Here is a 27614-nt window from a genome sequence, read left to right on the forward strand (position 1 = left end):
GCGTATTTGGACGACATTTTGATCGCTGCCAGCTCTCGCCGTGAACACGCCCAGCATGCCTTTAGGGTTCTCAGACGGCTGCCCGGGACTAAACTGCGCATCATGCCAGAGAGGTCGTCTGTTCCTTGAAGACCACGCGTCGGCCTCGGGCTGTATACTCAGCCCCTCCCAATGTTCCAATGGACCCGAGCAAAGTTCAGGCGGTCACCGAGAAGACCTACGCCATCTACCGGCAAACAGGCGCGGCGCTTCCCCGGGGTTTGCGAAGATCCATCACCCCCGCATTCGAAATTTCCGCCCCATCCCGGCCCCTCACCAAGAAGGCCACTGCAGGATTCCAGAGGACAGACGAAGCAGACCGCGCATTCTCGGAACTAAAGCTACGCTTCAGCTCTACCCCAGTGCTGCAACACTCAGAAATTTCCCCGACGATTATTGTCGTGGGTAGGGGGTGCATCTGACGTCGGCAATGGAGCTGTCCTCTCACAGCGCTCTTCTGCGGATAGCCGGCTGTACCCTCGTGGCTTTCTTTCCCGTCGCTCGACACCGGCCGAGAGTCGACACCGTGCCGGCAACCGAGAAAATCTTTGTCTTTGACTTTCAAGGAGGACCTAGAAGAATAGGGACACCGGCATGGAGGGGCGGAGCTTCCATTTGTGGTTTGGACAGATGACAGGAAACGTCCTGGCATTGGGGACGCCGAGAGACTCTACGACCGTCAAGCCCGTTGGGCTCTCTTGTTCATCCGGTTTAATGCCATCCTGGCCTGTCGGCCGGCAGCAAGACTAACGAGGGCGACGCTCTCACTGTAGGTGGTTGAACGGGTCGGAGGATAATGCCAATCCAACTCCCAGCAACCCTCGCTCGCGCGTTGCTGCTCCTTGGACCAGCGAAATCGAAACGGAGGCCTGAAGCCAGGACCAGGTGGGTGATCTCCCCCACCCGGCTGCTATCGCTGCTACGGTGCACTCCAAAGCACCGGAATTAGGCCAGCACTCCCGTCTGGCCGGACATCAGGGAATTCAGCTGACCTGGGACTTCATTAAGAGATGGTTTCGGTGTCCAGGAATGGCATAGGGTGTCCATAACTGCGTCTCTGGTTTGTCGCATCTAGGCTCACAACAGGACTTCGCACCGCAGCCGGGCGGGACTGCTGTTCTGTCTGCCTGTGCCCCACCTCTCGGTGGAATTCATCACTGGTCTGCCGCGATCCAATGGAAGACTTCCCTTCTTGTCGCTCTGGATCGCTTCACCAAGGGAGGAAGGCCTCAGCTGTCGACGTAGCAGATCATCCTGGCAGGCATGTTTTTTTTACTGAGCATATATACCCCAGCTCTTCCCCGTGTAGCCGGGGGGGGGGGGGGGTGGGATGGGAGTGAGTGGTGATGGTGGTGGTCCTGTCACAACCACATACTCTGCTGCGGGGTCTACGCGCACATAGCTAATGCGTCCAAAGAAACGACCGAGAGCGATACAGTTTGGCTCTTGCGGCGCCGCAGGATTTGCCATTCAGCGTTTGAACTCAACGCAGAATCGCATTGGGGATTCCTGCTCCGCACCCGGCACCAGCAGATATTTGTGTTCACTTTTTCATCTCTCAGATGAGCTCGCCACCACCGAAAACGGGCCTTTTCTGCCATAAGCAATGTGTGATAAGACGCCGGTAACCCGTCTTTTTTTTTCGTTCTCCCCGTCAGTAGGAACGGTCCCGCTTGGCTTAGTAACTAAGCCGTACGGGAAGGCCAGTAGCCGGACTCGGTTGTCGGAGGATAATTGACGCTATTGGGAGTAGTTAGTAAACAGTGGGATCTGATCCCCACTAGCACCGCTGGCTCTGAAAACATTAAGGAACTGACACCAGCCTAATTAGAAGGACAAATTACAATGATCAGTTGGCGTGCTAGCCAAACACGTCTTTGGACTGTGGAAGTCCACACGGTCACGTGGAGACCGTACAAACGGGGCTGGAAATGTGCTCCGAACTCCGAAGCTTTGAGCTGCAAAACGGTTGCGCAGACAAGGGGCCCTCGAAAACGTCAAGGCCCCAGTGAGATTCGAACTCACGACTCCTGGTTTACAAGACCAGTGCTCTAACCCCTGAGCTATGGAGCCTCCTTCTTCTCACGGCCGCCTGAACGGGTGATGAAGCCAAGATGATTCACTTGCCATTTTCCCCCTGCTGTTTGTGCCGCCTATTTAGTACTTTGCCTTGCATTTTGTAGTTTATTATTATTTATTGCATTGCACTGACGCGCAAAACAAACGTTATAACATGGGCCAATGACGTGCCGGTTCCGATTCGGATGCTGGTTCACTTCATCAATACTACATAGCAGTCGGTTCCTCCATTAGTTGCTCCTGGAGTACGCTCCCACAGTGAGTCACGCAAGCTGTACTACCCTCCAGTGTCTCACTCAATCCGTGCAACAGCTCACAGTTTCACCAGTGTTCATCAGTGTTTTCACGCTGTGCCTCGCTGCATCTGTCCTCCTAAATATCTCCCTTCGCTAGTCCCACACCACCTTGGATTATCAGGAGCTGACGAGCCCCGCCACCCCGCCCCACCTCCACCAGACTCACAACATCGGCTTCACTCCGAGGCACACAATTCCATGAGTGCTACGGCTCAGTGCGTCACTCCATCAGTACCTCCATCCACTGTCTTTCCCCTCAGACTGTCACTCGACAGGTGCTGCCCGGCACTGTGCCCCTACGGAGCTACGACGCCGCAATTTGACAGGCTGTTGGCACCACCCTCACTGCGCGACTCCATCAGCACCACCGCACTGTGCATCACGCCGTTAGTACCACCAGCAGAGTCTCGAGCGCCGTTACTCCCTTCACCGTGTCTCTTAAAAATTTCTGTCCCTCAATGGGTCACTCCTTCAGTAATACCCCTCACTCCGCGTCTCCGCCACTGCTGATCCTCACTGTGTGCCTCCATCATTTCTACCCCTCTCTGGGTTGATCCAACAGACCACCACTCGCCGACTCTGTCCGTCCTTACTAAACTGGAGCTCGTCAGTGATTTAGTACTAACTATCATTAATCAGTATTATTACGCCTGCTTCTGTCACTATTTGTCATGACCCTATCCGACCAGTGAGGGGGGCCTCGACGCGCTTGAAAGTCAATCATTTGAGTTTATTGCTCATTTTTCGGTATCCCCGTTATGTAAGTGTGGCTTCCTTGAGATTATTATATTTAAGTGATATGGTTTATATTTAAATATATATATATATATATATTTAAATATAAACCATATCACTTAAATATAATAATATGTATAATATGTATATGTATATATGTATATATATACACACAGTGGCATGCAAATGTTTGTGCACCCCTGGTCAAAACTTGTTACTGTAAATAACGAGGCGAGTAAAAGATGACCTGATCTCCAAAAGGCATAAAGATGACACACTTTTTAAAAATATTTTAAGCAAGATTACTTTTCTTTTTAATTTCCATCATTTACAGTTTCAGACTAACAAAAAAAGAAAAGGGCCCGAAGCGGAAGTTTGGGCACCCTGCATGGTCAGTACTTAGTAATACCCCCTTTGGCAATTAGCAGAGCTTGTAAACGCTTTCTGTAGCCAGCTAAGAGTCTTTCAATTCCTGTTTGGGGGATTTTCGCCTATTCGTCCTTGCAAAAGGCTTCTACGTCTGTGAGATTCTTGGCGTATGCATTGCTCTTTTGAGGTCTATCCACAGATTTCCGATGATGTTTAGTTCGAGGGACTGTGAGGGCCATGGCGTAACCTTCAGCTTGTGCCTCTTGAGGTAGTCCATTGTGGATTTTGAGGTCGGTTTAGGATAATTGTCCTGTTTTAGAAGCCATTCTCTTTTCATCTTCAACTGTTTTACAGACAGTGTGATGATTGCTTTCAGAATTTGGTGGTATTTAATTGAATTGATTCTTTCCTCTACCAGTGAAATGTTCCCCGTGCCACTGGCTGCAACACACGCCCAAAACATAATCGAGGTCTTCTTTTCATGAAATTCTGCACCCTTTTTCCCCCAAGCGTCCTTTTGTTCATTGCGGTCAAAAAGTTATTTTTTAACTTCGTCAGTCCACATGACTTGTTTCCAAAATGCATCAGGCTTGTTTAGAGGTTCCTTTGCAAACTTCTGACGCTGAATTTTGTGGTGAGGACGCTGGGAAGATTTTCTTCTGATGACTGTTTCATAAAGGTCATATTTGTGCAGGTGTCGCTGCACAGTAGAACAGTGCACCACCACTCTAGAGTCCTGAAGTTCTTCCTGAAGGTCTTTTGCAGTCAAATGGGGGTTTTGGTTTGCCTTTCTAGTAATCCTACGATCAGTTCTCCTGGTAAATTTTCTTGGTTTTCCAGACCTCATCTTGACCTCCACCATTCCTGTTAACTGCCATTTCGCAATTATATCACGAACTGAGGAAACAGCTACCTTTGCTATCTTCTTATAGCCTTCTCCTGCTTTGTGGGCATCATTTATTTTAATTTTCAGTGTGCTAGGCAGCTGCTTAGAGGAACCCATGGCTGCTGATTGTTGGGACCGGGTTTGAGGAGTCAGGGTATTTATAAAGCTTTGAAATTTGCATCACCTGGCCTTTCCTAACGATGACTTTGAGCGACCATAGCTCTAACAGGCTAATTAAGATATGAGACCTTGGTAAAAGTCCAAGTCGAGTCACTTTTATTGTCATTTCGACCATAACTGCTATGTAGAGTACATAGTAAAAATGAGTTATCTGAGAGCTCAAATCTCATGGGCTGCCCAAACCTTTGCAAGGTGCTGCTTTCCGGGATTTTTTCTCTCTAAAATTGTACAAAGCAAAAATAATGCACTTGCTTAAAATGTTGGGAACAATCCTTCATCTTTATCTTTATGACTTTATCATCTACTCACTTAACTATTCAGAGTAACAGAAGTTTTGACCAGGGGTGCCCAAACTTTGCACGCCACTCTATAAGGTGTATAGACGTGTGTGTGTCTATACGGCATATCATCATTCTGTCAGATATCCCGTCTAAGTGTATCATTCCATCAGTACTACCCATCAGCGTATCACTCAATAAGTACTACCCCTCACTGTGTCTCTCCATCAGTCCTACCTACCCCGCAGACCTACCTAACTCCAGGAAAACTCCCGCGCAGCATATCAGCACATCGGTACTTGCTCCTGTCTCTCACTCCATCAGCACTAGATTTCACTGTATCGCAGGATCCGTTCTTCCCCACGGTATATCATTCCCATAGTCCTTCCCCTGTATACGCCCCTGTATGGATGCTGCTCCTCAGCCTCTCACTCCGTCTGGACGAATCCACCGTGTATCACTACAGCAGTTGTACACTGAAGTGTATCATTCCATCGTTGTTACCCAACAGTTTGTCTCTTCGTCAGTACTGCAACTCACTGTATCGATCCATCAGTATTGTACCTGAATGTGGCTGTCGCATGTTACAACCCTAAACGTGTAGCTCCATCAGTGCCATACTCACTCTCATTAAACACCTTGGCAAACTTCTATAGCTGTGTGGGGTAAATGCGCCTACTGGTTGCATAACGGACTGGAATGGGAGCACCAATGCCTTTGAGCAGAAAATCCTACCAACGGTAATAGATCTTTACATCACCCGTAAAGCCCTCCGAACCACTGAGAATATCTACATGAAACGTTGCCGCAGAAAAGCAACATCCATCATCAGAGAACCTCAGCACCCAGGCCATGCTCTTTTCTCGCTGTTGCCTTCAGGTAGACGGTGCAGATGCTTCAGGTCTTGCAGCGCCAGGGTCAAAAATAGTTACTACCCCTCAACCTTCAGGCTCTTGAACAAAAGAGGATGACTACACTCGTTCTATTTCTTTCAGTATTAATACTCACAGTTGTGTTTCATCGTTATTAACACTGAGCGCTGCATGCCATCAGTACTACCCTTATTGCTTTTCTCCTTCATTACTACCCTTAAGGGTGTAGCTCCATCTTACTACCCTAAAATGAGCCTCTCCATTATCACTACCCTGACGCTTGTTTCTCTAACCGTGCCAGCATTCGCGGCGTGACTCCATCAGACTCCATCAGTACCCTCGCTGCCTGATGTCATAATTATTTATCAAGAACGTGCACTCCACCAATACTCTCCCTGACGGCTTTTCTCCATCGCTACCTACCTTGATATCACTCCATCTGTATTCCCCTTATCAGCTTTTACCATTATTACTACCCATCAGCGTGTATCTCCAATATTACTACCTCGCGGTGTATCACTTCATCAGTGCTAACCCTCGCTGTGTCTCCCAGCATTTTTACCCTGCATCTTGTCACTCTATCAGCGCTACCAATCACTACCTGACTCTATCAGCATTGCCTACACAGAGTGTCATAACCAAAGTACTACCCTCCGTGTCTCGTTCCATCAGTATTCCTTCTTCAGCAATTATGTCATTCCGTCAGTACCATCCCTCCGTGGATCATTTGGTCCTGAGGAAGCTACCGGATATCACTCAATTTGTTCCACACCATAGCACACTGTAACTATATCAGTACTATCACTCCCCATCATCACTAATGCTGAATGTGTCACTCTATCAGCACTCTCCTCACTGCTTTTCTCCATCATTGCAATCCATCTGCAAATACATCAATACGACCGCTCAGGAAATATTTTTATTAGTACCGCCACTCACTGTGTCTCTGCATCATTACACCTCTGTCACTCCCTAAACTCTGTCACTCCGTAAGTGCTATCCCTCAATGACCACATTCATACTCTTACAAAGCGTGGCACTTCATCAGTAATTCCATACATATCTTATTCCACCAGTCGGAATGCTCATTATATTACTCCATCAGTTCTTACTCCCTGTGCATCAATCCATTAGTCCTCCTGTTGCTTATGTCCCTGCATTAATACTACCCCTCCGACTATCACTCTGTCTGGATATATCCACCGTACAGCAGTCCATACAGCTATGAGTATTATTCCATCAATACTAACCCTCATTATCTCTCCCCAACACCATTGAGAGTGAATGGGCTCTGCAATGTTACTGGACCTCATCGATTTTTTTCCTTCGTTACTATGACCGAACGTTGCGAAAAACATTGTAACGAACTCAATACTCTCCTCATTGCTGTTCTCCATTGTTACTAACCCACAGTGCGTAACTCTGTCATTACTACGCACAAGTGTACAGCTCCATCAGAACTACCCCACCCTCTGCCTCTTCGCCATTGCTCTGTAGTTTGTCACTCCAGGCACGCCACTATTGACGGCCTGACTCCATCGGTCCGCTCGCTGCGTGGTGCCACCATTACCATAACTCAGTATGTTACTGCATCTCTTTAACAACTCACTGTGTTTCCACCATAGCTACAGGTCAGCGTCTGACTCGTTCATACTAAATTTCACGGTGTCCCTTCGTTATTTCTAACCCGCAGTTTGTCACTATCAATGATGCAGCTGACTGAGTAACTCAAGCAGTGTCAAATGTAATGTGCACTCCTTCAGTACCATCGGTGCCACCCTTCTTGTGTCACTCCGTCACACTCCATCATTCGTTCTGCACTTCCCCACTGTGCATCATCCCTTACTCCTTCACCAGATCATGTCCCTGCGTTAATTCTACTCCTCAGCATAGCGGTTCTCCTGTTCGAATCCACCGGGTGTCACTCAATCAGGTATTCCCTTAAGTGTCCAATTCGATCGTTACTACCCGCAGTGAGTAACGCACCTCACGCTGTCGGTCACTCACCAGTACACCCCAGTGTGTTCCTCTATCAGTGCGACCACTCACTGTGGCTGTCCATCATTACTACCCCTCAGTTTGTCAGTCCGTCGGTGCTAACCTCTCGATGTACGACTCCAGCAGTATTCCCTCACAGAGTGTCACTCCATCAGTGCCGCAAACCACCAGTCCTAATTCTCAGTCTATTACTCCGTCCGTCCTCGCCCGCTGCTCACCGATCCATTTGTCCGTCGGCGATCAATGTCCCTGCATTACTAATACCCCTCTATGCATCTCTCAGTCTAGATTAGTCGTTGTACAAGCCCGTGTGCCACCAAGCGGAAAATTCCATCAGCGCAACCAAAACTATCCATTCCTGCTTTTTTTTTAAGCATTGCTAACCCTGAGCGTGTCACTCCATTACTACAACCCATCAGCGTGAAGTTCCATCATTACTACCCCGTTGTGCATTACTCCATCAGTACTACCATAACACTGTGACTCCCGATAGTAACACCCTGCAGCTTGCTATCACTCACTGCCTGACTCAATCAGTGCAACGGTGCAGTGTCTCGATGTCTATCAGCAAAACATCTCACTGCATAAATCGTTCTCCTAAGTACGCCCCTGCGATTATGCTACCGCTCTACGTTGGACTTCTGCTGGACGAATCCACCGTCTATCACTCTGTGAGTTATACGCCAGAATGTTTAAATCCATCATCTGGTACTTACGCAGCCATACTATACATAATTGTTTAGTTCCATTCAGTGGTGAGACTCTTTTAGTATTCCCGCTCGCTGTTACTCTCCGTCATTATTTATCCCGAGTCACTCCATCCGTGCTACCCCTCATCGCTTTTCCCATTACTACTACGCAGTTCAGTGTCAAACTAGATCAGCACCACTCCACTCCAGAAATAATGTCCTTCAATTTGTGACTCCATCGCATTAGTCCTTCTCCTGAGTCTGCCCCCACATTAGGACAGTCCCTCGATGCAGCACTCCTGCCGGACGGATCCGCTGTGTATCACTCCAACATTTTGATATTAAAGTGCGTCATTCCGTGTGGGGAATCGCGCAGCTCGTCACGCCATCTCAACCACCCTTCACTTTGTCAGCTCATCATTACTCTCTCTCTCTCTCTCTCTCTCTCTCTCACTCTCTCTCTCTCCTCTCTCTCTCTCTCTCTCTCTCTCTCTCTCTCTCTCTCTCTCTCTTCACTCTCTCTCTCTCTCTCTCTCTCTCTCTCTCTCTCTCTCTCTCCTCTCTCTCTCTCTCTCTCTCTCTCTGTCTCTCTCTCTCTCTCTCTCTCTCTCTCCTGTCTCTCTCTCTCTCTCTCTCTCTCTCTCTCTCTCTCTCTCTCTCTCTCTCTCTCTCTCTCTCTCTCTCTCTCTCTCGCTCTCTCTCTCTCTCTCTCTCTCTCGCTCTCTCTCTCTCCCCTCCCCCACCCCAGCTCTCAGTGTGTCGCACCATCAGCACCACCCATCTCCCAGAGCGTCAGTCCATCATTACCGGCCCTCATACCGCTCGACACGACTCTCCTTCACTGCAACATCTCAGTCGGTTCAACCACCTGGTTCCTCACTCTATCAGTGTTACGTCATAGCGCATCTTATGGATAGAGGAATCAAGGGATATGGCAGGAACCGGGTATTGATAGTAGATGATCTGCCATGATCTCAGAATGGCGGTGCAGGCTCGAAGGGCCGAATGGTCTACTTCTGCACCTATAGTCTATTGTCTATTGCCCGCTTCGCCAGTATTTAAGTGACAGTTCATACCCATACCAGCACTACACCACAGTGTATCCCTCGATCGGCGCTGCACTTCCAAAGTGCCATTGGATCATTAAGGCCCCTCAGTGTTTTTCTACGTCAGCACCACGCCAATACAGCGCATGCTCTATCTCTGTGATTAACCTCGGGAATACTATAACACAGGTGGTTGCCCTATTAGCACTGCCCTCGGTGTTTCACCCCGGAATGTTAGAATATAGAAAACCTACAGCGTAATGCCGACCCTTCGGCCCACAATGCTGTGCCGAACGTATACTTACTTTAGAAACTACCTCGGGTTACCCATAGCCCTCGATTTTTCTGAGCTCCGTGTACCTATCCAAGAGTCTCTTAAAGACCCCATCGTATCCGCCTCCACCACCGTCACCGGCAGCCCTTTCCACGCACTCACCACTCTCTGAGTGAAAAAACTTACCCCTGACATCTCCTCTGTAACCTACCCCCCAGCACCTTAAACCTGTGTTCTCTTGTGGCAACCATTTCAGCCTCTGACTACCCACACGGTCAATGCCTCTCATCATCTTATACACCTCTGTCAGGTCACCTCTCATCCTCCGTCGCTCTAAGGAGAAAAGGCCGAGTTCACTCAACCTATTGTCATAAGGCACGCTCCCCGATCCAGGCAACGTCCTTGTAAATCTCCTCTGCACCCTTTCTATGGCTTCTACATCCTTCCTGTAGTGAGGCGAACAGAACTGCGCACAGTACTCCAAGTGGGTTCTGACCAGGGTCATATATAGCTGTAACATTACCTCACCACACGGTCAATGCCTCTCATCATCTTGTACACCTCTATCAGGTCACCTCTCATCCTCCGTCAACTCTGAGTTCACTCAACCTATTCTCATAAGGCAGACTCCCCAATCCAGGCAACATCCTGGTAAATCTCCTCTGCACCCTTTCTATGGCTTCCACATCCTTCCTGTAGTGAGGAGACTAGAACTGAGCACAGTACTCCAAGTGGGGTCTGACCAGGATCCTATAAAGCTGCAACATCACCTCTCGGCTCCGAAATTCAATTCCACCTCTGACTCTGAGAGCCTGAGTGTGACCCTCATCCCGACAGTGGAGGAGGCCGTGGACGGACATATCGGAACGGGAATGGGAGGTGGAGTTAAAACGGGCGGCCACCGGGAGACCCCGCTCGTTCTGGCGGACCTGGTCCTGGTCTGGCGGTGGCGGAAGCCTACAGCACAATACAAGACCCTTCGGCCCACAATGCAGTGCGAGCATGTACTTACTTCAGAAAATACCCAGGGTTACCTGTAGCCCTCCATTTCTCTAAGCTTCATGTACCTATCCAAGAGTCTCTTAAAAGACCCTGTTGCATCCGCCTCCACCATCATCGCCGGCAGTCCATTCCACACACTCACCACTCTCTGCGTAAAAAAAAACTTACCCCAGAGATCTTCTTCCAAGCACCTTAAATCTATCCCCGCTTGTGCTAACCTGGGAGAAACCCTCTGACTATCCACACGATTGATGTTTCCCCCACAGCTCATCACCAAATCAGTACGGCTCCTTCGAGTCTCACATTTTCTGTATTACCTCTCGCAATGTCAGTGTTCCCTGCTCTGTATCCCTTAACAGGGTCACCTAAATAAGTTCCTCCATTGGTACTGGCCCCTCCGTGCGTTATTCCGCCTAAATAATCCCAGCGATCATAACTCCGTGAGTTTTACCCCAAAGTTTAAAATTACATTACTCCGTTCCATCGGTATATCATGCCATCGTATAGAGCATAGAACATAGAAAGCTGCAACATATTACGGGATCTTCGGCCCATAACGTTGTGCCGAATATTTAACCCACTCTAGAAACTGCCTAGAATTTCACCCTCTGTTTTTCTGAGCTCCATGTACCTATCCCAGTGTCCCCTAAAAGACCCAATTTTATGCGCCTCCACCACCGTCGCCGGCTGTGCATTCCACGCACCCAGCAAAACCTCTGTGTTAAATATCTACCCCTGACATCCCCTCTGCACCTACTTTCAAGCACCATCAGTGCTGCCCCTCACCATTTCCCTCTATTATCTCTGACCCTGAATGCGCCACACTCGGTTACAAGAACCGTTACGTTTATCAATCCACCTGGACGAACAGACAGATAATCTCACTTTTATTTTAAATCCCGGAGTGTACAATTCCATTAGGATACCCTTCTTAGCCAACAAACCGCACCGTCCGGCAAGCCACCTATTTAATCCGAGACTCAGCATAGATCAATTTACAAAGTCCGATTAACTTACTAGCGTTCTCGTCTTCGAACCGTTGGAGGAATCCCGAGCACCCGGAAGAAACTCGCCCTATTCACGAGGAGAACGCATAAATCCCGTACAGGCTGCCTAGGAACTGAGCCGGGAGCGCCCCAAGCGGCAATAATCGCGGCGCTGCAGCTACGCTCCCGTGGCGTCCAGTCACAATGTTATTTCGTCAGTTCTGCACAGCACTAATTCCCCCTATCATTACTACCCAGCCGTAACTCGACAGCGCTCCCCATCACTACGTGACTCCATCGGTGTTCCCTTACAGAGTGTCACTGCAGCAGGACGCCCATCGGTGTCACCGTCCATCGGTGCTACTTCACACAATACACGGCATCTGTCCCTCCCCACTCTGTGCCAGTTGATTAGTCATCCGCTGTGTGTGACTCCATCTGGATGAATCGTCCGTGTATGAGTCCATTACTTACACACCTAAGTGAATAATTCGAAACGTCTACCTCTCTGATCATTAGTAATATATCTCGGAGTATCAGGTCATCAATGCCGTCCCGCCATGCACCAGGAGGGATATTCATTCTGCATCGTATATCCTTCCCTTCGTACCGCCTATCCGAGTACTATTCCGTCTGAACAATCCCAGCAGTCATCACTCCACCGTCTTTACCCCTGAGTGTATAATTCCAATCAGTACTTCCGGTCATTCCATTATTGCCACCCCTCACGGTCTCTCTCCTTCATTACAGGCCCCGACTGGTCGCTCCATAGGACTGACTACGCCCCACTATGTTCTGGGCAACCTTATGGCCCCTCAGTGTATCACTCAACGTCTCTCCCCGTCCTTCCCGTCCCGAACGTCTGTCACTCTGTCAGTGCTGCTCCCGCGGAGCGCGTTATTCCATCAGCACCACCATTTTTGGCTCACTTCATTGGTATCACTGTTACACTCCCGCCGTTCTTCCCCGCTGGGTATCACCCCCGTCGATAGGTTACTGGATAGGCTCCTCCATGTTATACCACTCTGCGTGTACCCCGACAGGACGAATACTCCATCATTTAGGCCCGCAACTGTATATCCTGTCGTTACTACCTCGCAGAGTGCCGTCCCATCAGTACAATACTTCAACGTATCTCTCATTCAGTACTAACCCCTAGTGTTCATTTCTATCAGAAATAACCCCTCTGCCTTTCCATCATTACTGCCCCGTCTAACGCAATCAGTACCAGCCTTTACTGTGTTTCTTCACCATTACTAGTCCGCAGCTGTTCAGTGTAAGACTATTAACTCTCTCCATCTTACTCGCTCATTAGCGCCACACAGCGTCAACATACGAGTACTACCACCTGTGCCTCTGTCTCTCCCACAGCACTTCACTGTGTCACTCCATCAGTTCTTTCTCACTGTGAATTATTTCATTAGTCATGCTCCGGACTATGCCTCTGCCTTAGACAAGCCCGCCGTGTATCATTCCGTCTAAGTGAATCTGCCGTGTATCAACAACATCTCTACCATTCAATCAATATGCTCGTACAATTTACACTCCGTTTCTGCTGCCTGTTACTTCTACAGTTCATCCTTCAGCGCCGCTCTCCTTCACTGCAGCTCCTCAGAGTGTCGTTCTATCAAAGCTAACCCTCTACCGTCCTCCCGCTGTTATCCAATAATGCTCCCCTCCCCACCAAATTGCTACAGTTTATAACTTTGCCAATACAATTTCACCCTGTATGCTTATATCAGTACCACGACTCAGAGATCCACTCCAAAACGGCAGCATGGCATGGCAGTTTCCCTCCGTCACTAATGCCCTGCCATGTAACGCTCAGTCGTTAAGTGTGATTCCACATCAGAGCCACCCCTGCTCTCTGACTCACTACATCAGTACTACACTGAAGTGTGTCATTACAGAGGTGCTGCAGATGCGTGATTCGTTTCTTCAGAAACGCACCACTGTGTTCCCAGATGAAGATTAGATCTGCCTTCAGTGTTTCACTCGACCGCCGTCTCCCACAGAGTCTCTCTTTCAATAAGACCTTTCTCCATCAGTACTACACCTCATAGTATCAATCTATCTTTGCTTTTACGTTGCACTAGTCCACGCCAATGTGTTCCTGGGTTAGTATAACCCCTGCGTTGATCATTCCACCTGGATGATCATACAGGACGTCACTAATTTAAGCCCCGTAGTGTATGATTCCGTTGGCACTACCTTACGTGTCCAATGAGCTGCACCGTCTAGCGAACTACCCACTTAATTCGCGCCTCAGCACAGTTAACCTGCCAGTGAGTACGTCCTTGGAACGTTGAAGGAATTCAGAGCACACCCACGCAACGCACCATTTTCAGGAGCAGAACTCAAGAATCCCTTGCACGGCCTCAGCACTACACTATGGGCTCCGACGCCTATAACTTTAATTACGTCGCGCTGCAACTACGCTCCCATTGTTATTACCATCGAGTGTGCCATTTCATCAGTACTACCGGGCGTTGAAACTCCATCATTACTACCCAATGGTTTGACACTCTATAGTGATTCCATCAGTACGTGACTCCATTGGTGTTCCCTTGCAGTGTGTCACTGTAACAGAACTTTCATCAGTATCACCATTCATGGGTATTACATCTCACAGTATGACTCCATCAGTTCTTTCGTACTCTGTATCAATCAGTTGATAATTTCCAGGGGGTCCATGCTGTGTATGTAAAAGGCGCCGCATATCATCAAATTAATCGCCTCCGTGGGTAAATGATATCAAACGCTCTCTCCCTCAAACCATGTCCGAAAACTGTGAGCATCACATCATCAGTGCCTAACCACTGTGTAACCCTTAAGAGGCATTTTGGTCCACGAACGTAAGTCCGTTCGTTTGTACCTCACACCCCCACTCCACGTTGTTATTCTGCATCAGCGATCCCTGCGGTCGACACCCGTCCACTTTTAGCCCACAGTGTATTCGTGCTTTAAGTCAGTGTGACACTCCACCGGTACCACATCCACTGGTTCACTGCACCAGTACTACACACACTGTGTCAACACCAGTCCTACACCAACCGCGTCACGCCAGCAGTACAACACCCACCGTGTCACGCCAGCAGTACAACACACAATGTGTGACTCCACCAGTCCTACACCCACTGTGTCACTGCACCAGTACTACACACGCTGTGTCACAACACCAGTCCTACACCAGCCGCGTCACGCCAGCAGTACAACACCCACCGTGTCACGCCAGCAGTACAACACACAATGTGTGACTCCACCAGTCCTAGACCCACTGTGTCACTGCACGAGTCCTACACCAACCGCGTCACTCCAGCAGTACTGCATCCACTGTGTCACTGCAGCAGTACTACACCCACTGTGTCACTCCACCAGCACTACAGCCAGTGATTCACTCCAGCAGTACTACACCCAGTGTTTCACTCCAGCAGTACTGCATCCACTGTGTCACTGCAGCAGTACTATTCTCACTGTGTCACTCCACCAGCACTACAGCCAGTGTTTCACTCCAGCAGTACTACACCCAGTGTTTCACTCCAGCAGTACTGCATCCACTGTGTCACTGCAGCAGTACTATTCTCACTGTGTCACTCCACCAGCACTACAGCCAGTGTTTCACTCCAGCAGTACTACACCCAGTGTTTCACTCCAGCAGTACTGCATCCACTGTGTCACTGCAGCAGTACTATTCTCACTGTGTCACTCCACCAGCACTACAGCCAGTGTTTCACTCCAGCAGTACTACACCCAGTGTTTCACTCCAGCAGTACTGCATCCACTGTGTCACTGCAGCAGTACTATTCTCACTGTGTCACTCCACCAGCACTACAGCCAGTGTTTCACTCCAGCAGTACTACACCCAGTGTTTCACTCCAGCAGTACTGCATCCACTGTGTCACTGCAGCAGTACTATTCTCACTGTGTCACTCCACCAGCACTACAGCCAGTGTTTCACTCCAGCAGTACTACACCCAGTGTTTCACTCCAGCAGTACTGCATCCACTGTGTCACTGCAGCAGTACTACACCCACTGTGTCACTCCACCAGCACTACAGCCAGTGTTTCACTCCAGCAGTACTACACCCAGTGTTTCACTCCAGCAGTACTACACCCAGTGTTTCACTCCAGCAGTACTACACCCAGTGTTTCACTCCAGCAGTACTGCATCCACTGTGTCACTGCAGCAGTACTACACCCAGTGTTTCACTCCAGCAGTACTGCATCCACTGTGTCACTGCAGCAGTACTATTCTCACTGTGTCACGCCATCAGTACTACAACCACCGTTTCACTCCAGCACTACTACACCACAGTTTCACTCCACCAGAATTACTCCCATCGTGTCTCTCCAGCAGAACTACACACACGCTGTCACCCAACAAGTACTACATCCCATTGTGTCATTCCAACAGTACTACACCCGCTGTATCACTCCACAACAGATACACGCACTGTGGCAATCCAACAAATCTGCAACCACCGTTCCACACCTTCAACACAACACCAACTGTGTCTCTCCACCAGTAATCCGCCCACTGTGTCTCTGCACCAGGCCTACACCCACAGTGTCACACAACCAGTACTTACGCCTACTCTGTCACTCCACCAGCAACAAACCCACTGTGTCAATCAAGCAGAAAGACACCCACCGTGTCAGTGCAGCGGTACAACACCAAGCGTTTTACTTCACCACTACTACACCCAGTCGGTCACTCCAGCAGTATTACACCCATCGTTTCTAAACACCATTACAGCAACCACCGTGTGGCAACACCAGTACTACACCCACTGCGTCACTCCTCCAATACAACACTCACTGTGTCACTCCAGCAGTACTACACCCGGAGTGTCACTCCACCAGTACCAAACCGTCTGTGTCACTACACCAGTACTCGACCTACTGTGCAAATCCACCACTAGAGTGCACAGCGTGTGACTTCAACAGTACTACACCCACTGTGTCACTCCACCAGTACAACACCCACTGGGTCACTCGAGAAATACTAAATCCACTGTGTCACTCCACAAACACCTCAACAACCGTGTCACTGCACCAGTACTGCAATCACTATGACAAACCATTAGTACTACACCCAAGATATCACTCCACCAGTACTACACAGACGGTGTCCATCCACCAGTACTGCACCCACTGTGACACACCGTCAGTACTACACCCAAGGAGTCACTCCACCAGTACTACACCATCGGTGCCCTTCCAACAGTACTAACCTACTGCATCACTCCACAAGTACTACACGCACTGTGTGAATCCACAACTACTACACCCATCTTTCACTCCACCATTACTACACCCACTGTGTCGGTCCAACAGTCCTACACCCACTGTGTCACTCCACCAGTACTACACCCACTGTGTCGTTACAGCAGTCCTACACCCATCTTTCACTCCACCAGTACTACACCCACTGTGTCGTTACAGCAGTCCTACAGCCATCTTTCACTCCACCAGTACTACACCCATTGTGTCGTTCCAACAGTCCTACACCCACTGTGTCACTCCACCAGTACTACACCCGCTGTGTCGTTACAGCAGTCCTACACCCACTGTGTCACTCCACCAGTACTACACCCACTGCTCCACAGTAGGTTAAAATGGGGCAATCCACCACTTTTACACACATTGTGTGAATCCACCAGTACAACAAATACTGTGTCACACCACAAGTACTGCGACCATTGTGTCACTCCACGTAAATGACTCACTGTGCTTCTCCACAAGTACTACACCCTGTGTGTCTCTGTTATTCCAACAGTGCTACACCCACCATGTCTTTCCAAAAGTACTAGACCCAGTGTGTCACATCATCAGTACTACCCCCACTTTGTCATTCGACCAGTAAAACACCCATTCTGTCACTCCACTAGTACAAGAGCCACTGTGTCAAATCACTACTACTCCTCCCACCATATGGCTCAAACAGTATTGCACCTACTGTGTCACTCCACCAATACTACAACAAGTGTGCTACTCCACCACTACTACATCCAGTGTGTCACTCAGTAAGTACCACATTCACCGTTTCACACCACCGGTGTTACTGCCAATATGTTCCTACACCGGTACTACACGCTCTGTGTCATTCCATCGGTACAACCCCAATTTATCACACCACCAGTACTTCTCCCACTGTGTCACTCCACCAGTACTAGACGAAACGTGTAACTCCAGCAGTGCTACACCTTCTGCGTCTCTACACCAATACTACACCCACAGTGTCACATCATCAGTACTACCCCCACCGTTTCACTCCACCAAGACTACACCCACTGTATAACTCCAACAGTACGACGCCACGGCGTCGCTTCACCAGTACTACAACCACTGTGTCACTTCACAAGCACATGACCCACTGTGTCAATCCACCAGTGCTGCACACACTATGTCACTCCACCAGTAATACATCAACGGTGTCGCTCCACCAGTACTACACCCACTGTAACACTTCACCAGTACTACACCCACTGTGTCACTCCACTACTGCTACACCCACAGCGTCAATCTACCAGTATACACCCACAGTATCACTCCACCAGTACGACACACACAACGTCACTCCATAAATACCACACTCTCGGCGTCACTCCACCAGTACTAAACGCACTGTGTCACCCCACCACTGTTACACCCACTGCGTCAATCTACCAGCATGCACCCACTGTGTCACTATACAGGGATTCACTCCATCAGCACTACACATACTGTAACACTCCAGCATTAATACACCCAGAATGTCACTCCACCAGTTCTACAACCACTAGGCCACTCCCCCATTACTACACCTACAACGTCACTCCACCATTACTACACCCATTGTGTCACTCCACCATTACTACAACCACTGTGTCCCTCCACCAGTACTGCCCCCACAGTGACAGCCTACAAAAACTACACGCACTGCGTCACACAACCAGGATACACCCACTATATCACTCCACCAGTACGACACCCAAAGTAGACTCTCCACCATTACTGCACCCACTGTGTCACTCGAACAGTGCTACACTCACAGAGTCACGCCACCAGCATACACCTACTGAATCACTCCACTAGTACAACGCACACGATAGCTTTCCACAGGGATTCACTCCATCAGTATCCACCCACTGTAACACTCCACTAGAACTACACACACTGTGTCGCTCCACCGGTACTACATTAATGCGTGACAGTCCATCAGAACTACATCCTCTGTATCACCCCACCACTACTACAGACACTCTGTCACTGCATATGTACCACCCCCTCGGTATCATTCGACCAGTACTAAACGGAATGTGTCACTCCCCCATTGCTATACCCACTGCTTCATTCTACCTGTACACATCCACTGTACACTCCACCATTACTACACCAACAGTGTCACTCCACCATTACTACACCCACAGTATCACGCACCAGTACTACCCACACCGTAACAGTCCACCACTTCTACAGCCACTGTATCGCTCCAGCAGTACTACACCCACCGCGACAGTCCAAAACAACACGCACTGTGTCACGCCACCAGGATACACCCACTGTATCACTCCACAAGTACGACACACACACTGTATCGCTCCACCAGAACTACACCCACTGTGTCGCTCCATAGATTCTACAAACACTATATCACTCCAGCAGCAGACACCCACTGCATCACTCCACCAGTACTAAACTCGCAGTGTAACTCCACCAGAACTACACCCACTGTGTCGTTCCACCAGTACAATACACACGGTGTACTCCACATGGACTACGCCCACTGAGACACTCCACCGGTCCTACATTCAGTATTTCACCCCAACAGTACTACAGACACTGAATCACTACACAGGCACAAGACCCACAGTGTTAATCCTCAAATATAACCCCCAATTGTGAACCCCCAAAGGCAGCAGGACGACAGGGTCACACCACTAGTATTGCACCAACTGCAGCATCCCACAGGGACTACTCACACTATGTCGCTCCATCAGTACCACAGCCACCGTGTCACTCGAAAGGTACTACACCCATTTTGTCACTCCATTATTACTACACCCACAGCGTCACTCCACCAGTACTACACCCTCCGCATCACACCATCATTACTACATCCATTTTGTCATTCCATCATTACTACACCCTCTGCGTCACTCCAACAATACAACACCCTCAGTATCACTCCACCAGTACTGCACCCTCTGTATTACGCCACCATTACCACACCCTCTGTGTCACTCCACCTTTACTACTCCCTCTGTATCACTCCACCAGTACTACACCCTCTGTATTACGCCACCATTACCACACCCTCTGTGTCACTCCACCTTTACTACTCCCTCTGTATCACTCCACCAGTACTACACCCTCTGTATCACTCCACCAGTACTGCACACTCTGTATCACTCCACCGTTACCACACCCACGATGACACTCATCATTACTACACTCACTGTCTCGCACGACCAGTACTACACCCACAGTATCAATCCAACAGTACAACCGCCACACTGACAATCCACAAAAACCACACCCACTGTTTCACTCAACTAGTGCGACATCCAGGATCACTCCAACAGTACTACACACAATGTGACACTCCACCTGTAAGACACCCAGTATGTCACCCATCATTACTGCACCCAATGTGTTATTCCACCAGTAACACACCAACAGTATCACTCCAGCAGTACTACACCGAGTGTGACGCTCCACCTGTAGAGACACCCACTATGTCACCCATCATTACTACACCCAATGTGTTCCTCCACCAGTAACACACCCACAGTATCAATCCGACAGTACTACACCCAGTGTGTCACTCCACCATTAATACACACACAGTGTTACTACACCAGTACTACAGCCTCTGTATCATTCCACCATTACTACACCCACAGAGTCATTCCACCATTATTACACCCACAATGTCATTCCACCTGTACTACACCCTCTGTATCACTCGAGCATTACTACACCCACAGTGTCACTCCACCATTACTACACCAACAGTGTAGCTCCACCAGTACTACAGCCTCGGTATCATTCCAGCATTACAACACCCACAGTGTCATTCCACCATTACTACACCCTCTGTATCACTCCATCATTACTACTCCCTCTGTATCACTACACCAGTACTACACTCTCTGTATCACTCAACCTTTACTACACCCTCTGGATCCCTCCACCTGTACTACACACACTGTACCACTCCACCAGTACTACACCCTCTTTATCACTCCCCCTTTACTATCACCACCAAGTCACGCATCATTACTACACCCACTGTTTCACACGACCAGTACTACACCCACACTATCAATCCAACAGTATAACCGCCATACTGACATTGCACCAAAACAACACCCACTGTATCAATCAAACAAAACGACATACAGGATCACTCCAGCAGTTCTACACCTAATGTGTCACTCCACCTGTAAGACACCCACTATGTCACCCATCATTACTACGCACAATGTGCTCCTCCACCAGTAACGCACACACAGTATCAATCCGAGAGTACTACTCCCAGTGTGTCACTCCACCATTAATACACACACAGTGTTACTACGTACTACACCCTCTGTATCACACAACGTTTACGACACCCTCTGTATCATACCACCAGTAATACACCCCCTGTATCACTCCAGCTTTACTATACCCACGACGTAACTCATCATTACCACACCCACTGATTCACACGACCAGTACTACACCCACAGTATCAATCCAACAGTACAACCGCAACAATGACATTCCACTAAAACCACCCCCACAGAATCACTCAACCACAATGATATCCAGGATCACTACAGCAGTACTACACACAATGTGTCTCTCCTCCAGTAGGACTATCACTATGTCACCCATCATTACTATACAAATGTGTTATTCCACAAGAAACACACCCACAATCTCAATCCGACAGTACTAGACCCAGTCTGTCACTGCACCACAACACCCACAGTGTCACTCCACCAGTACTACAGCCTATGTAGCATTCCATCGTTACAGCAACTTCTCTATCACCCCATCATTACTACACCCACAGTGTCTCTCCATCATTACTACAACCACAGTGTCACACCACCATTACTACTCCCACAGTCACTCTCCCAGTTCCACAGCCTCTGTATCATTCCACCATTACCACACCCAGTGTAACTCCACCATTACTACACCCACAGTGTCGCTCCACCAGTACAACAGCCTCTGTATCATTCCACCTTTACTACACCCACAGTTTCACTCCACCATTACTACACCCACAGTGTCACTCCACAATTACTACACCCACAGTGTCATTCCACCAGAACTACACCCTCTGTATTACACCATCATTAGTACACCCTCTGTATCAGTCCACCAGTTCTACAACCTCTGTATCACTCCACCAGTACCACTCCCTCTGTATCACTCCACATTTACTAAACCCATGAAGTCACTCATCATGAATACACCCACAGTTTCACACGACAAGCACTACACACACAGTATCAATACAACAGTACAACCGCCACACTGACATTCCACCAAAACCACACCCACTGTATCACTCAACCAGAACGACTTCAAGGATCTCTCCAGCAGTAGTACACCCAGTGTGTCACAACACCATTAATACACACAGTGTTTCTACACCAGTACTACAGCCTCTGTATTGTCCCACCTTTACTGCACCCTCTGTATCACTCCATCATTACTACACCTTCTGTATCACTCCATCAATACTTCACCCTCTGTATCACTCCACCATTACTACACCCTCTGTATCACTCCACAAACAAGACTCACACGATGCCACATATCATTACTACACCCACTGTTTCACAAAACAAGTACTACACCCACAGTATCAATGCAACAGTACTACCGCCACAGTGACATTCCACGAAAACTACAGCCACTGTATCACTCAACCAGTACGACACCCACGATTTCACACCACCAGGACTACACCCACAGTGCCGCGCCGCCGGTACTACATCCACAGTGACACTCCAATAGAACCGCCCCCACAGTGGCACCGCAGCACTACTACGCACACTATGTCATTCCACCATTACTACTCCCTCAGTGACACTCCACCGAAAGTAGTGTCACTGTTTCATTCAACCAGTACGACATCCTGGATCACTCCACCACTACTACACACTCTGTATCACTCCACCTTTACTATACCCACGATGTCACTAATCATTAACACACCCACTGTTTCACACGACCAGTCCTGCACCCACAGTATCAATACAACAGTACAACCGTCACAATGACATTCCACCAAAACCACACCCACTGTATCACTCAACCAGAACGACATCCAGGATCTCTCCAGCAGTACTATACCCAATGTGTCACTCCACCTGTAAGACTTCCACTATGTCACCCATCGTTACTACACCCAATGTGTTATTCCACCAGTAACTCACCCACAGTATCAATCCGACAGAACTACACCCAGTGTGTCACTGCACCATTACTACACCCACAGTATTACTACACCAGTACTACAGCCTCAGTATTATTCCACCATTACTACACACAGAGTGTCATTCCACCAGTACTACACGCTCTGTATCTCTCCATCATTACTACACTCTCTGTATCACTCAACCTTTACTACACCCTCTGGATCCCTCCACCTGAACTACAAACACTGTACCACTCCACCAGTACTACACCCTCTGCATCACTCCCCCTTTACTATCACCACCAAGTCACTCATCATTACTACATTCACTGTTTCATGCGACCAGTACTACACCCACACTATCAATCCAACAGTACAACCGCCATACTGACATTCCACCAAAACAGCACACACTGTATCAATCAAACAAAACAACAAGCAGGATCACTCCAGCAGTACTACACCCAATCTGTCACTCCACCTGTGAGACACCCACTATGTCACCCATCATTACTACACACAATGTGCTCCTCGACCAGTAACGCACACACAGTATCAATCCGAGAGTACTACTCCCAGTGTGTCACTCCACCATTAATACACACACAGTGTTACTACACCAGTACTACAGCCTCTGTATTGTTCCACCATTATTAAACCCACTGTTTCATTCCACCAGTATTACACCCTCTGTATAACACCATCATTACTACACCCTCTGTATCACTACATCAATACGACACCCTATGTATCACACCACCAGTACTACACACTCTGTATCGCTCGAGCTTTACTATACCCACGATGTAACTCATCATTACCATACCCACTGATTCACACGACCAGTACTACACCCACAGTATCAATCCAACAGTACAACCGCAACAATGACATTCCACCAAAACCACCCCCACAGAATCACTCAACCAGAACGACATCCAGGATCACTACAGCGGTACTACACACAATGTGTCGCTTCTCCTGTAGGACTGTCACTATGTCACCCATCAACACTATACAAATGTGTTATCCCACAATAACCACACCCACAGCCTCAATCCGACAGAACTAGACCCAGTCTATCACTGCACCACTACACCAACAGTGTCACTCCACCAGTACTACAGCCTCTGTAGCATTCCACCGTTACAACAACCTCTGTATCACCCCATCATTACTACACCCACTGTGCCACTCCACCATTACTACACCCACAGTGTCACTCCACCAGTACTACAGCCTCTGTAGCATTCCACCGTTACAACAACCTCTGTATCACCCCATCATTACTACACCCACAGTGTCACTCCAACATTACTACAACCACAGTGTCACTCCACCATTACTACACCCACAGTCGCTCCACCAGTTCTACAACCTCAGTATCATTCCACCATTACTACACCGACAGTGTCACACCACCATTACTACTCCCACAGTGTCACTCTCCCAGTTGCACAGCCTCTGTATCATTCCACCATTACCACACCCAGTGTCACTCCACCATTACTACACCCAAAGTGTCATTCCACCATTACTACACCCACAGTGTCGCTCCACCAGTACAACAGCCTCTGTTTCATTCCACCTTTACTACACCCACAGTGTCACTCCACCATTACTACACCCACAGTGTCATTCCACCAGAACTACACCCTCTGTATCACACCATCATTAGTACACCCTCTGTATCACTCCACCTGTACTACACACTCTGTATCACTCCACCAGTACTACCCCCTCTGCATCACTCCATCTTTACTATACCCACGAAGTCACTCATCATGAATACACCAACAGTTTCACACGACAAGCACTACACACACAGTATCAATCCAACAGTACAACCGCCACACTGTCATTCCACCAAAACCACACCCACTGTATCACTCAACCAGAACGACTTCAAGGATCTCTCCAGCAGTACTACACCCTCTGTATCACACCATCATTTCTACACCCTCTGTATCTCTAACCGTTTACTATATCCACGATGTCACTCATCATTACAACACCCACTGTTTCAGACGAACAGTACTGCACCCACAGTATCAATACAACAGTACAACCGTCACAATGACAATCCACCAAAACCACACCCACTGTATCACTCAACCAGAACGACATCCAGGATCTCTCCAGCAGTACTACACCCAATGTGTCACTCCACCTGTAAGACTTCCACTATGTCACCCATCGATACTACACCCAATGTGTTATTCCACCAGTAACGCACCCACAGTATCAATCCGACAGAACTACACCCAGTGTGTCACTGCACCATTACTACACCCACAATATCACTCCAACATTTCTACACCCACTGTGCCATTCCACCATTACTACACCCACAGTGTCAATCCACAATTACTACACCCACAGTGCCACTCCACCAGTACTACAGCCTCTGTCTCATTCCACCTTTACTAAACACTCTGTATCACTCCATCATTACTAAACCCACAGTGTCACTCCACCATTACTTCACCAACAGTGTCACTCCACCAGTACTGCAGCCTCTGTATCATTCCACCATTACTACATCCTTTGTATCACTCGATCATTACTACACCCACAGTGTCACTCCACCATTACTACACCCACCGTATTACTCCATTATTATAAAACTTTCTGTATCACTCCATCATTACTACACCCTCAGTGTCACTCCACCAGTACTGCAGCCTCTGTATAATTCCACCATTACTACATCCTTTGTATCACTCGATCATTACTACACCCACAGTGTAACTCCACCATTACTACACCCACAATGTCGCTCCACCAGTACTACAGCCTCTGTATCATTCCGCCATTACTACACACACAGTGTCACTCCACCATTACTACACCCACACTGTCTCTCCACCAGTACTGCACCCTCTGTATCATTCCACCATTAAAACACCCACAGTGTCTCTCCACCTGTACTACACCCAGTGTCACTCCATCATTGCTACACCGACTGTATCACTCCATCATTTCTACACCTTCTGTATCACTCCTCCATTACTATACCCACAGTGTCACTCTATAATTTACTAGACACACTGTGTGAACCAACGAAAACTGCACTGACAGTGGCACACCATCAGCATACTCACACTATATCACTCCTCCAGAACATCGTACAAGTTAGCTTTCCCGCCGTTCAATCCCCACTGTGTCTCTGCACCAGTATACACACCAGGATTCACTCCATCAATACTACACACACTGTATCGTTCCACGATTACGAAACAAACAGTCGCACCATCAGTACTACAGCTTCTGTATTTCTACACCATTACTACACCCACAGTGTCAATCCACAATTGCTACACCCACAGTGCCACTCCACCAGTACTACAGCCTCTGTCTCATTCCACCTTTACTAAACACTCTGTATCACTCCCATTACTAAACCCACAGTGTCAATCCACAATTACTACACCCACAGTGCCACTCCACCAGTACTGCAGTCTCTGTATCATTCCACCATTACTACATCCTTTGTATCACTCGATCATTACTACACCCACAGTGTAACTCCACCATTACAACACCCACAATGTCGATCCACCAGTACTACAGCCTCTGTGTCATTCCGCCATTACTACACACACAGTGTCACTCCACCATTACTACACCCACACTGTCTCTCCACCAGTACTACACCCTCTGTATCATTCCACTATTAAAACACCCACAGTGTCTCTCCACCTGTACTACACCCACAGTGTCAATCCACAATTACTACACCCACAGTGCCACTCCACCAGTACTACAGCCTCTGTCTCATTCCACCTTTACTAAACACTCTGTATCACTCCATCATTACTAAACCCACAGTGTCACTCCACCATTACTTCACCAACAGTGTCACTCCACCAGTACTGCAGCCTCTGTATCATTCCACCATTACTACATCCTTTGTATCACTCGATCATTACTACACCCACAGTGTCACTCCACCATTACTACACCCACCGTATTACTCCATTATTATAAAACTTTCTGTATCACTCCATCATTACTACACCCTCAGTGTCACTCCACCAGTACTGCAGCCTCTGTATAATTCCACCATTACTACATCCTTTGTATCACTCGATCATTACTACACCCTCAGTGTCACTCCACCAGTACTGCAGCCTCTGTATAATTCCACCATTACTACATCCTTTGTATCACTCGATCATTACTACACCCACAGTGTAACTCCACCATTACTACACCCACAATGTCGCTCCACCAGTACTACAGCCTCTGTATCATTCCGCCATTACTACACACACAGTGTCACTCCACCATTACTACACCCACACTGTCTCTCCACCAGTACTGCACCCTCTGTATCATTCCACCATTAAAACACCCACAGTGTCTCTCCACCTGTACTACACCCAGTGTCACTCCATCATTGCTACACCGACTGTATCACTCCATCATTTCTACACCTTCTGTATCACTCCTCCATTACTATACCCACAGTGTCA

At 48.4% G+C, this 27614-nt stretch overlaps 1 protein-coding gene and 1 non-coding gene across 2 annotated transcripts in view; one reads left to right on the forward strand and one right to left on the reverse strand.

Moving 5' to 3' along the window:
* The first annotated feature begins 179 nt into the window (after positions 1 to 179).
* The window catches only part of LOC132388871 (zinc finger protein 692-like), a 137276-nt gene continuing 109841 nt past the window's right edge, over positions 180 to 27614 (forward strand). Inside the window, exon 1 of the mRNA XM_059961297.1 lies at positions 180 to 444. Coding sequence (XP_059817280.1) covers positions 180 to 444 — 265 coding nt within the window. The remainder of the gene's footprint in view (positions 445 to 27614) is intronic.
* trnat-ugu (transfer RNA threonine (anticodon UGU)) lies at positions 2040 to 2112 on the reverse strand. Its single transcript has one exon. It is a non-coding gene; the product is annotated as a tRNA-Thr (tRNA).

This window comes from Hypanus sabinus, unplaced genomic scaffold (assembly GCF_030144855.1).
Source record: "Hypanus sabinus isolate sHypSab1 unplaced genomic scaffold, sHypSab1.hap1 scaffold_43, whole genome shotgun sequence".
NCBI lineage: Eukaryota > Metazoa > Chordata > Chondrichthyes > Myliobatiformes > Dasyatidae > Hypanus > Hypanus sabinus.